Source organism: Mustelus asterias, unplaced genomic scaffold, assembly GCF_964213995.1.
Source record: "Mustelus asterias unplaced genomic scaffold, sMusAst1.hap1.1 HAP1_SCAFFOLD_794, whole genome shotgun sequence".
Taxonomy (NCBI): Eukaryota; Metazoa; Chordata; class Chondrichthyes; order Carcharhiniformes; family Triakidae; genus Mustelus; species Mustelus asterias.
Window position 1 is genome coordinate 92733 of NW_027590741.1, and position 13255 is coordinate 105987.

General features: G+C 54.3%; 1 protein-coding gene across 1 annotated transcript in view; it reads right to left on the reverse strand.

Annotated features, from left to right (window-relative positions):
* Nucleotides 1–9181: 9181 nt before the first annotated feature.
* LOC144487444 (very long-chain specific acyl-CoA dehydrogenase, mitochondrial-like) overlaps nt 9182–13255 on the reverse strand; it is a gene marked incomplete at its 5' end in the record, with an annotated part of 82928 nt that continues 78854 nt past the window's right edge. Inside the window, one exon of the mRNA XM_078205520.1 lies at nt 9182–12214. Coding sequence (XP_078061646.1) covers nt 12077–12214 — 138 coding nt within the window. The remainder of the gene's footprint in view (nt 12215–13255) is intronic.

Genomic DNA, 13255 nt, shown 5'->3' on the forward strand with positions numbered 1-13255 from the left:
AGGGAGAGGGTGTAGGGGCTGGAGGAGGTTACAGAGATGGGGGGGGTGCGGGCAGTAACTGGAGGAGGTTACAGAGATAGGAAAGAGTGCAGAGGCTGGAGGAAGTTATAGAGATAGGGAGGGGTGTAGTGACTGGAGGAGGTTACAGAGATAGGAAGGGCGTTGGAGGTTACAGAGATGGGGAGGACTGTAGGGACTGGAGGGGGTTACAGACATAGGGAGGTGGTGTAGGGACTGATGAGGTTACAGAGATGGGGAGGTGTAGGGGCTGGAGGAGGTTACAGAGATAGGGAGGGGGGTAGGGGCTGGAGGAGGTTACAGAGATAGGGAGGGGGGGTAGGGACTGGAGGAGGTTACAGAGATGGGGAGGGGATGTAGGGGGCTGGAGGAGGTTACAGAGAGAGGGAGGGGTGTAGGGGCTGGAGGAGGTCACAGAGATCGGGAGGGGGCGTAGGGGCTGGAGGAGGTTACAGAGATAGGGAGGACGTGGAGGGGCTGGAAGAGTTTACAGAAATAGGGTGGGATGTAGCGACTGGAGGAGGTTAGAGATAGGGAGGGCTGTAGGGGTTGGAGGACATTACAGAGATAGGGAGGGGGGCGTAGGGGCTGGAGGAGTTTACAGAGATAGGGAGTGGGGGTGTAGGGGGCTGGAGGAGGTTACAGAGATAGGGAGGGGGTGTAGGGGCTGGAGGAGGTTACAGAGATAGGGAGGGGGTGTAGGGGCTGGAGGAGGTTACAGAGATAGGGAAGGGGTGTAGGGGGGCTGGAGGAGGTGACAGAGATAGGGAGTGGGGTGTAGGGGGGCTGGAGGAGGTTACAGAGATAGGGAGGGGGTGTATGAGCTGGAGGAGGTTACAGAGATAGGGAGGGTGTGTATGGGCTGGAGGAGGTTACAGAGATAGGGAGGGTGTGTATGGGCTGGAGGAGGTTACAGAGATAGGGAGTGAGGGTGTAGGGGGGCTGGAGGAGGTTACAGAGATAGGGAGGGGGTGTATGGGCTGGAGGAGGTTACAGAGATAGGGAGGGGGTGTATGGGCTGGAGGAGGTTACAGAGATAGGGAGTGGGGGTGTAGGGGGGCTGGAGGCGGTTACAGAGATAGGGAGGGGTGTAGGGGGGCTGGAGGATGTTACAGAGATAGGGGAGGATGCGAGGCCATGGAGGAGGTTACAGAGATAGGGAGTGGGGTGTTGGGGCTGGAGGAGGTTACAGAGTTAGGGGTGGGTGTGTAGGGGCTGGAGGAGGTTACAGAGATAGGGAGTGGGGGTGTAGGGGGGCTGGAGGAGGTTACAGAGATAGGGGAGGGTGTCGGGGCTGGAGGAGGTTACAGAGGTCGGGAGGGCGCGTAGGGGGCTGGAGGAGGTTACAGAGATAGGGAGTGGGGGTGTAGGGGGGCTGGAGGAGGTTACAGAGATAGGGAGTGGGGGTGTAGGGGGGCTGGAGGAGGTTACTGAGTTAGGGGAGGGGTTGTAGGGGCTGGAGGAGGTTACAGAGATAGGGAGGGGTGGTGTAGGGGGGCTGGAGGACGTTACTGAGTTAGGGGAGGGGGTGTAGGGGCTGGAGGAGGTTACAGAGATAGGGAGGGGGTGTAGGGGCTGGAGGAGGTTACAGAGATAGGGAAGGGGTGTAGGGGGGCTGGAGGAGGTTACAGAGATAGGGAGTGGGGTGTAGGGGGGCTGGAGGAGGTTACAGAGATAGGGGGGGGTGTATGGGCTGGAGGAGGTTACAGAGATAGGGAGGGTGTGTATGGGCTGGAGGAGGTTACAGAGATAGGGAGTGAGGGTGTAGGGGGGCTGGAGGAGGTTACAGAGATAGGGAGGGGGTGTAGGGGCTGGAGGAGGTTACAGAGATAGGGAGGGGGTGTATCGGCTGGAGGAGGTTACAGAGATAGGGAGTGGGGGTGTAGGGGGGCTGGAGGAGGTTACAGAGATAGGGAGGGGTGTAGGGGGGCTGGAGGAGGTTACAGAGATAGGGGAGGATGCGAGGCCATGGAGGAGGTTACAGAGATAGGGAGTGGGGTGTTGGGGCTGGAGGAGGTTACAGAGTTCGGGTGGGCGCGTAGGGGGCTGGAGGACGTTACAGAGATAGGGAGTGGGGTTGTAGGGGGGCTGGAGGAGGTTACAGAGATAGGGAGTGGGGGTGTAGGGGGGCTGGAGGAGGTTACAGAGATAGGGAGTGGGGGTGTAGGGGGGCTGGAGGAGGTTACAGAGATAGGGAGTGGGGGTGTAGGGGGGCTGGAGGAGGTTACAGAGATAGGGAGTGGGGGTGTAGGGGGGCTGGAGGAGGTTACAGAGATAGGGAGTGGGGGTGTAGGGGGGCTGGAGGAGGTTACAGAGATAGGGAGTGGGGGTGTAGGGGGGCTGGAGGAGGTTACAGAGATAGGGAATGGGAGTGTAGGGGGGGGCTGGAGGAGGTTACAGAGATAGGGAGTGGGGGTGTAGGGGGGGCTGGAGGAGGTTACAGAGATAGGGAATGGGGGTGTAGGGGGGCTGGAGGAGGTTACAGAGATAGGGAGTGGGGGTGTAGGGGGGCTGGAGGAGGTTACAGAGATAGGGAATGGGGGTGTAGGGGGGGGCTGGAGGAGGTTACAGAGATAGGGGAGGGTGCGAGGCCATGGGGGAATTTGATGATGAGGATTTTACAAGTGATGCGAGGCCGGGGCAGGGGTCGATGTCGGTCAGAGTGCAGAGGGAGTGAAGTGTGAAGTGGGTGAGAGAACATGGTCCTCCAACCGCCGGCGGTTTTTGTCATGCGAAGCGAGCATCCGTTACACCGGGAATCTGAAGTTACCGTCTTACTTCCCGGAATTGACGCTGCCTCTCTTCAGGCTTGAAGTTTGAGGCTGAGTGTAAGAGTCAAAACACAGATCTTGCTGATAAAGCGAAAAAAACAACAAAATCACAGAAAAGCAACTTCAGCAGATCTCACATCCTGCTGGCAAAAAATCAAACACCTTCTTTCAATCTTTGATACAGTCGCATATTCCTTTATATTTTTAGCAGTGAGGTACAAGTTCTTCTCCCCGCCTCTCTCTCTGTCCCCACATCCCCTGAACACTGTGACTCACATTCTGTTCCCCACCCCTTCATAAACCTCCAAACTTTGACAGTGCGGCACTCCCTCGGCACTGACCCTCTGACAGTGCGGCACTCCCTCAGCACTGACCCTCTGACAGTGCGGCACTCCCTCAGCACTGACCCTCTGACAGTGCGGCACTCCCTCAGCACTGACCCTCTGACAGTGCGGCACTCCCTCAGCACTGACCCTCTGACAGTGCGGCACTCCCTCAGCACTGACCCTCCGACAGTGCGGCACTCCCTCAGCACTGACCCTCTGACAGTGCGGCACTCCCTCAGCACTGATTCTCAGACAGTGCAGCACTCCCTCAGTACTGACCCTCTGACAGTGCGGCACTCCCTCAGTACTGACCCTCTGACAGTGCGGCCCTCCCTCAGCACTGACCCTCTGACAGTGCGGCGCTCCCTCAGCACTGACCCTCTGACAGTGCAGCGCTCCCTCAGCACCGACCCTCTGACAGTGCGGCGCTCCCTCAGCACTGGCCCTCTGACAGTGCGGCACTCCCTCAGTACTGACCCTCTGACAGTGCGGCACTCCCTCAGCACTGACCCTCTGACAGTGCAGCACTCCCTCAGCACTGACCCTCTGACAGTGCAGCACTCCCTCAGCACTGACCTTCTGACAGTGCGGCGCTCCCTCAGCACTGGCCCTCTGACAGTGCGGCACTCCCTCAGTACTGACCCTCTGACAGTGCAGCACTCCCTCAGTACTGACCCTCTGACAGTGCGGCACTCCCTCAGCACTGACCCTCTGACAGTGCGGCACTCCCTCAGCACTGACCCTCTGACAGTGCGGCACTGTCTCAGCACTGACCCTCTGACAGTGCTGCACTCCCTCAGCACTGACCCTCTGACAGTGCGACACTCCCTCAGTACTGACCTTCGGACGATGCAGTGCTTCAGGGACTGGGGCTGTTCTCCTTGGAGAAGACAGGGTTAAGAGGAAATTTGACAGCGGAGTTAAAGTTCACGAGTGTTTTGTCAGAGAGTATTACAGCACAAAAAGAGGCCCTTCAGCCCATCATGTCTGCACTGGCCATCCAGCACCTATCCATTCTTGTCCCATTTACCAACACTTGATCCAGGGACTTGTACACTGTGGTGTTACAAGTCCTGATCTAAATGCTTCTCCCACCTCTACCAGCCTTTCAGGCATCGAGTTCCAGATTCCTGCCACCTTCCGAGAGAAAACATTTGCCCTCAAATCCCCTCTAAATCTTTGCCCCCTGGATATTGACCCCTCTATTCTGGGGAAAAGTATCTTCTCGTCAGTCCAAAGATGTGTAGGTTAGGTGGTTTGGCCATGGTAAATTGGCCCTTAGTGTCCAAAGATGTGCAGGTTAGGTGGATTGGCCATGCTAAATTGCCCCTTAGTGTCCAAAGATGCGTAGGTTAGGTGGATTGGCCATGCTAAATTAGCCCTTAGTGTCCAAAGATTTGTAGGTTAGCTGGATTGGCTATGCTAAATTGGCCCTTAGTATCAGGGGGATTGGCGGGGTAAATACTTGGGGTTATGGGGATAGGGTCTGGGAGGGATTGTGGTTGGTGCAGACTCGATGGGCTGAATGGTCTCCTTCTGCACTGTCGTGATTCTATGATCCACCCAACCATGTCCCTCATATTTATAGTGATGTTGTGGTACTGTCACTCGACTAGTAATCCACAGAGTCAGGGTTAATACTCTGGGGGACCCGGGTTCGAATCCCGCCACGGCAGATGGTGGAATTTGAATTCAATAAAAAATATCTGGGATTAAGAATCTACTGATGACCCTTTGTCGGAAAAACCCATCTGGTTCCTTTAGGGAAGGAAATCTGACACAGTGGTTAGCGCTGCTGCCTCACAGCGCCAGGGATCCAGGTTCGATTCGCGGCTTGGGTCACTGTCTGTGCGGAGTCTGCACCTTCTCCCCGTGTCTGCATGGGTTTCCTCCGGGTGCTCCGGTTTCCTCCCACAGTCTGAAAGACGTGCTGGTTAGGGTGCATTGACCCGAACAGGCGCCGGACCGTGGCGACTGGGGGAGTTTCACTGTAACTTCATTGCAGTGTTAATGTCAGCCGACTTGTGACTAATAAATAAAATTACTTTAACTTTAAATCTGCTGTCCTTACCCGGTCTGGCCTACATGTGACTCCAGAGCCACAGCCAATGTGGTTGACTCTCAACTGTCCTCAGGGGTGGGCAATAAGCGTTGGCCCAGCCAGCGACACCCACGTCCCAGGAATGAATAAAGAGAATCCTCTGGGGTACGGTCACGTATGGAGCAGCACGGTGGCGCAGTGGTTGGCACTGCTGCCTCACAGCGCCAGGGACCCGGGTTCGATTCCCGGCTTGGGTCACTGTCTGTGCGGAGTCTGCACGTCCTCCCTGTGTCTGCGTGGGTTTCCTCCTGGTGCTCCGGTTTCCTCCCACAGTGCTGGCTCGGTGCTAAAATCGTCCCTCAGTGTAACCCGAACAGGCGCCGGAGTGTGGTGACTGAGGGATTTTAACAGTAACTTCATTGCGGTGTCAATGCAAGCCTGCTTGTGACAAAATAAATCAATAAACGTTAAATGTCTCGAAACCACAAACAACTGGCTCACAAAGCTAACCCCGTTGAGAGGTTTGTGGTCAGTTGGCCAATTAACTGAAGGATGGGTTAATATGTTGTTTCTGCTCCCCGCCCCTCTCCCCCCAAAGTAAACCGTGCCAAAACATTGCACAAAGACCTGACGGTTGCAAGATTCTCAATGACTGGGCCCTTGTTTTGATCCAAAACAACTTCCTGTGAAGTCCACCGCGACGTCGAAACAACAGAAACAGAGCCCTGGCTGCCAGTCTTGGCTTTCCCTCTCGTGTGTTCGGGCAAGATAATCCGCGGAGCACAGCACTCCCTCAGCTTCCTACCTGGCCACGGCCGTCCGCCAGCTTCCCGCGGAAGGTTCTGGATCCCGGGGAGCAGCGTGGACATCTGGAGACCGGCCTGCGAGTGGTCTGGGAGTTGAGAGAGTGCGAGACACTGTAACCAGTCCCGAATATCAACGCACACTCACCCCAAACCCTGATGCTCATATTCTAACTCCCACAAGGTGCTGTTCTTTCACCATCCCAGTGCCCACTCAATTATATTACCTTCCAGACTGACATTGCCTCACTTTCTAGTCAAATAATTTCATGGCCTCCCCTCTCCCTATCTCTGTAACCTCCTCCAGCCCCCTCCCTATCTCTGTAACCTCCTCCAGCCCCTACACCCCCTCCCTATCTCTGTAACCTCCTCCAGCCCCCTCCCTATCTCTGCAACCTCCTCCAGCCCCCTCCCTATCTCTGTAACCTCCTCCAGCCCCTACACCCCCTTCCTATCTCTGTAACCTCCTCCAGCCCCCGGCACCCCCTCCCTATCTCTGTAACCTCCTCCAGCCCCTACACCCCCTTCCTATCTCTGTAACCTCCTCCAGCCCCTACACCCCCTTCCTATCTCTGTAACCTCCTCCAGCCCCCGGCACCCCCTCCCTATCTCTGTAACCCCCTCCAGCCCCGACACCCCTTCCCTATCTCTGTAACCTCCTCCAGCTCCTACACCCCTCCCTATCTCTGTAACCTCCTCTAGCTCCTACACCCCTCCCTATCTCTGTAACCTCCTCCAGCCCCCTACACCCCCTCCCTATCTCTGTAACCTCCTCCAGCCCCCTACACCCCTCCCTATCTCTGTAACCTCCTCCAGCCCTCTACACCCCCTCCCTATCTCCGTAATCCCCTCCAGCTCCTACACCCCTCCCTATCTCTGTAACCTCCTCCAGCCCCTACACCCCCTCCCTATCTCTGTAACCTCCTCCAGCCCCCTACACCCCTCCCTATCTCTGTAACCTCCTCCAGCCCCCTACACTCCCTATCTCTGTAACCTCCTCCAGCCCCTACACCCCCTCCCTATCTCTGTAACCTCCTCCAGCCTCTACACCCCCTCCCTATCTCTGTAACCTCCTCAATCCCACACCCCCTCCCTATCTCTGTAACCCCCTCCAGCTCCCACAGCCCCCACATCTCTGTAAGCTCCTCTACCCCATTCAACCCTTCCAATCTCTGTAACCTCCTCCAGCCCCTACACCCTGATATCTGTAACTTCCACCAGCCCCTACACCCAATCCCTATCTCTGTAACCTCCTCCAGCTCCTACAACCTTCCCTATCTCTGTAACCTCCTCCAGCTCCTACAACCTTCCCTATCTCTGTAACCACCTACAGCCCCTACACCCCTCCCTATCTCTCTAACTCCCTCCAATCTCGACAACCCCTCCCTTTCTCTGTAACCTCCTCCAGCCCCTACACCCCTCCCTATCTCTGTAACCTCCTCCAGCTCTGACAACCCTCCCTATCTCTGTAACCTCTTCCAGCCCCTACACCCCTTCCCTATTTCTGTAACCTCCTCCAGCCCCTACACCCCTCCCTATCTCTGTAACCTCCTCCAGCTCTGACAACCCTCCCTATCTCTGTAACCTCCTCCAGCCTCTACACCCCTTCCCTATTTCTGCAACCTCCTCCAGCCCCTACACCCCCTCCCTATCTCTGTAACCCCCTCCAGCCCCCTACATCCCCTCCCTATCTCTGTAACCTCCTCCAGCCCCCTACACCCCCTCCCTATCTCTGTAACCCCCTCCAGCCCCTCCCTATCTCTGTAACCTCCTCCGGCCCCCTACACCCCTCATCTCTGTAACCCCCTCCAGCCCCCTACACCCCCTCCCTATCTCTGTAACTCCCTCCAGCTCCTACACCCGTCCGCCTACATTGGCAGCCATGCCTTCAGCTGCCAGGATTGGCTTGCTCAGGGATGCAAAGACCCATAGCAGAAACCTGTGACCCTGAGAGAATGCCATGTTGAATCGAAGGACAGCTACCTCCAGGATCGAAGCACGGTGGGACCACTTCCTGCGTTGAAGATGCTGTATAAATGTCGGTGGACGTTGCTGAGAATTCAGAGGATTGCTTTGTGGTGGTGAAGTGGGTTCATGTTTCGTACAGAGTTGCCCATGTGGAGCCAAATCATAGAATCCCTGGAACGGCCATTCAGCCCATCGAGTCTGCACCGACTCTGGAGAGGGTGCAGAGGAGGTTTACCAGGATGTTGCCTGGTATGGAGGGGAGATCCTATGAGGAGAGGCTGAGGGATTTGGGATTGTTTTCGCTGGAAAGGCGGCGGCTAAGAGGGGATCTTATTGAAACATATAAGATGATTAGAGGTTTAGATAGGGTGGATAGTGATAGCCTTTTTCCTCTGATGGAGAAATCCAGCACGAGGGGGCATGGCTTTAAATTGAGGGGGGGTAGTTATAGAACCGATGTCAGGGGTAGGTTCTTTACCCAGAGGGTGGTGAGGGATTGGAATGCCCTGCCAGCATCAGTAGTAAATGCGCCTAGTTTGGGGGCGTTTAAGAGATCCGTAGATAGGTTCATGGACGAAAAGAAATTGGTTTAGGTTGGAGGGTCACAGTTTTTTTTTAACTGGTCGGTGCAACATCGTGGGCCGAAGGGCCTGTTCTGCGCTGTAATGTTCTATGTTCTATATTATCCAGGTCCTCTCCCCCACCCTAACCCCGTCACCCCACAGATTCAACATGGCCCAATCCATCTAACACATCTTTGGACACTAAGGGGCAATTTAACATGGCCAATCCACCTAACACATCTTTGGACACTAAGAGGCAATTTAGCATGTCCAATCCACCTATCCTGCACATCTTTGGAGTGTGGGAGGAAACCGGATCACCCGGAGGAAACCCACGCAGACACGGGAGAATGTACAGACTCCACACAGTGACCCGGGGAATTGAACCTGGGTCCCTGGCACTGTGAGGCGGCAGTGTTAAACCACTGTGCCGTCCCGACACACTCGATCGCCACTCCTCCCCTACAGAGGTTCGTATGAATTCACACATTGGCCAAACCTCTGTCTCTCACTCTATATATACACACACTTCCGCTGCAGCCCACAATGTTAAACACATTCTGTCTGCTTTATATAAACTATGGCTTAAAGTTTTTGCAGCAATTGTGAATCTAGGTTTTATTAAACATGGGGGTTGGGGGGTGTTCAGCCTCTGATCCCAGTGGTCGGAGAAAAGCCAGAGGATGGCATGTTCGATTTAAACTTCATTTATTATTACATGTATTAGAATACAATGAAAAGTATTGTTTCTAGCGCGCTGTCCAGACAAAGCATACCGTTCATAGAGAAGGAAAGGAGAGGGTGCAGAATGTAGTGTTACAGTCATAGCTAGGGTGTAGAGAAAGATCAACTTAATGCAGGGTAAGTCCATTCAAAAGTCTGACAGCAGCAGGGAAGAAGCTGTTCTTGAGTTGGTTGGTGCGTGACCTCAGACTTTTGTATCCTTTTCCCGACAGAAGAAGGTGGAAAAGGGAATGTCCGGGGTGCGTGGGGTCCTTGATTATGCCGGCTGCTTTGCCGAGGCAGTGGGAAGTGTAGACAGAGTCAATGGATGGGAGACTGGTTTGAGTGATGGATTGGGCTACATTCACGGCCTTTTGTAGTTTTTTGCGGTCTTGGGCAGAGCAGGAGCCCAGACCAAGCTGTGATACACCCAGAAAGAATGCTTTCTATGGTGCATCTGTAAATGTTGGTGAGAGTCGTAGCTGACATGCCAAATCTCCTTAGTCTTCTGAGAAAGTAGAGGCGTTGGTGGGGCTTTCTTAACTATAGTGTCGGCATGGGGGGGACCAGGACAGGTTGTTGGTGATCTGGACACCTAAAAACGTGAAGCTCTTGACCATTTCTACTTCGTCCCCGTTGATGTAGACAGGAGCATGTTCTCCTTTACGCTTCCTGAAGTCGATGACTATCTCCCTTGGTTTACTGACATTGAGGGAGAGATTATTGTTGCCGCACCAGTTCACCAGATTCTCTATCTCATTCCTGTACTCTGTCTCGTCATCGTTTGAGATCCGACCCACTACGGTGGTGTTGTCAGCAAGCTTGAAAATCGAGTTGGAGGGGAATTTGGCCGCACAGTCATAGGTGTATAAGGAGGATAGTAGGGGGCTGAGAACACAGCCTTGTGGGGCACCGGTGTTCAGGATGATCGTGGAGGAGGTGTTGTTGCCCATCCTTACTGATTGTGGTCTGTGGGTTAGGAAGTCCAGGATCCAGTCGCAGAGGGAGGAGCCGAGGCCCAGGCCACGGAGTTTGGAGATTTCGTGGGAATAATGGTGTTGAAGGCTGAGCTGTGGTCAATAAATCGGAGTCAGCAGTGGCGGTCCTGCTCGATTAGATCGGCGGAGGGTTTGGGAGGAGGGGGGGGGGGCGGGAGGAGGGCTGCTCCTGGTCCATGGAGCTCCTGGGGGGTGCAGGGGGAGGGGAGGTACAGCTCAGGGTGGTGGGGGACGGCAGCAAGGAACCATAGCACGGGAATAAGAAGCAGCTTCGGGAGGGGGAGTTAGTGCTGGTGGGCTGTGCACTGACCGCCATCGCCCCTCTCCGCCTCTCCGGAGATCGCACAGATACCCGCCGGTTCCGATTCGAAGAACGGCAAGTATTTAAAAAAGATAAACATTCGCTCTCTTTAGGCCACTGATTCGTTGCCACAATACGGCTTTCCAGCACGGGTGTCATTATTTTACAGAGTGGATATTAAACATTCATCCATCATCGGAAAAGTTCAGCCGATAGAGAGACCATAAACCCTGCCAACGTCCGGCAGAGAGACAGGACCCTGTAGAGACATTGCATTGAAACGGCGTTTGTTCAGTGAGGGCAATTAATGTTACCCTTGACAGCAACACACGCATCTCAGGAACGAATGAATATAAAAAAAGTCTCTGCACATTCTGTGGGTTCCAGTTGTAAAGTTCTCGGTAAAGTTCTCCAAGGAAGCAGCAAAACTGATAAACCTGCCCCAACTCCCGACAGAACCACATTGATAAATTCTCTGTGTCAATTGTTGCAAGGAACATTAATTAACTTCAGGCACCAGTAAATAGTCACAGCAAACACTCCCAGGACAGGTACAGCACGGGGTTAGATACAGAGTAAAGCTCCCTGTACACTGTCCCCCATCAAATACTCCCAGGACAGGTACAGCACGGGGTTAGATACAGAGTAAAGCTCCCTCTACACTGTCCCCATCAAACACTCCCAGGACAGGTACAGCATGGGGTTAGATACAGAGTGAAGCTCCCTCTACACTGTCCCCCATCAAACACTCCCAGGAGAGGTACAGCACGGGGTTAGATACAGAGTAAAGCTCCCTCTACACTGTCCCCATCAAACACTCCCAGGACAGGTACAACACGGGGTTAGATACAGAGTTAAGCTCCCTCTACACTGTTCCCCCATCAAACACTCCCAGGACAGGTACAGCACGGGGGTTAGATACAGAGTAAAGCTCCATCTACACTGTCCCCCATCAAACATTCCCAGGACAGGTACAGCACGGGGTTAGATACAGAGTAAAGCTCCCTCTACACTGTTCCCCCATCAAACACTCCCAGGACAGGTACAGCACGGGGGTTAGATACAGAGTAAAGCTCCCTCTACACTGTCCCCATCAAACACTCCCAGGACAGGTACAGCACGGGGTTAGATACAGAATAAAGCTCCCTCTACACTGTCCCCCATCAAACACTCCCAGGAGAGGTACAGCACGGGGTTAGATACAGAGTAAAGCTCCCTCTACACTGTCCCCATCAAACACTTCCAAGGCAATGTATCTATGTGTCTTTCTACCAGACCTGTACCTCAGTGTTATACACTGTGATGAGAATTTTAGTGATAATCTTGGTGTTTTTAAGTGCACAGAGAGAATCTCGATTCCAATCGGCCAATTCTTGTGAACCCTTTGCAGGAATCAGGACTGCAACAGCAGCGACCAATCAGGATACTCATGGTTAACAATGTCAAGGTGGACAGGGGGGCAATCAGGCTCCCCCTGATTCAACATCCCAACGGGCGCAGACCGAGGCGGCGGGTTCCAGCCCATCTCCACTCCGACCTGGCAAGCAGAGGGAGAGCTCCCGTCCTAAAATCCTAAGGGATGGGGGGTGACGGTGCCCCCGTTACTGACCACCGCTGCCGAGATGGCGCGCATGTTCTTGAAGACCTGCTTGGCGGAGCTGGAGCTGAGGGAATTCAGACTGTCCATGACGCGGGCGTGTGCCTGCAAATCAAACATACCAAATCCACGTTAACCCGGATTCTGTACCAAGAGTGACAGCTTCAGCTCCCCCCACCCCCCTCGTCCCACCGAATGGGGAAACGGTGATCTAACCCAGCTGCTTCAGCCGGGAAGAGGGTTCGATAGGGTTTGGCGGAGAGAAAGTATTTTCTCTGTGGTTGCCGACAGGGAATGGGGGGGCGGGGGGGGGTGTCGAGGGGTTGGGGTGGGAGGGTGAGGGCAAGGGGGAAGAACCTTGAAGAAAAACCATACGCTAATGATGCCTCACAGCGGCAGGGACCCGGGTTCGATTCCGGCCTCCGTCCACTGTCTGTGTGGAGTCTGCACGTTCTCCCCGTGTCTGCGTGGGTTTCCTCCGGGTGCTCCGGTATTCCTCCCACACTCCAAAGATGTGCAGGCTTAGGGGGATTGGCCATGATAAATTGCCCCTTTGTGTCCAAAGATGTGTAGGTTAGATAGATTGGCCATGCTAAATTGTCCCTTTGTGTCCAAACATGTGCAGGTTAGATAGATTGGCCATGCTAAATTGCCCCTTAGTGTCCAAAGATGTGGTTAGGTGGATTGGCCGTGCTAAATTGTCCCTTAGTGTCCAAAGATGTGGTTAGGTGGATTGGCCATGCTAAATTGCCCCTTACTGTCCAAAGATGTGTAGGTTAGGTGGATTGGCCATGGTAAATTGTCCCTTAGTGTCCAAAGATGTGTAGGTTAGGTGGATTGGCCGTGCTAAATTGCCCCTTAGTGTCCAAAGATGTGTAGGTTAGGTGGATTGGCCGTGCTAAATTGCCCCTTAGTGTCCAAAGATGTGCAGGTTAGGTGGATTGGCCATGCTAAATTGCCCCTTAGTGTCCAAAGATGTGCAGGTTAGGTGGATTGGCCATGCTAAATTGCCCCTTCGTGTTCAAAGATGTGTAGGTTAGGGGGATTGGCCGTGGTAAATGCACGGGGTTACGGGGAAAGGGCAGAGGGGAGAGTTGGGCCTGGGGAAGATGCTCTGACAGAGAGTCGGTGTGGACTCAATGGGCT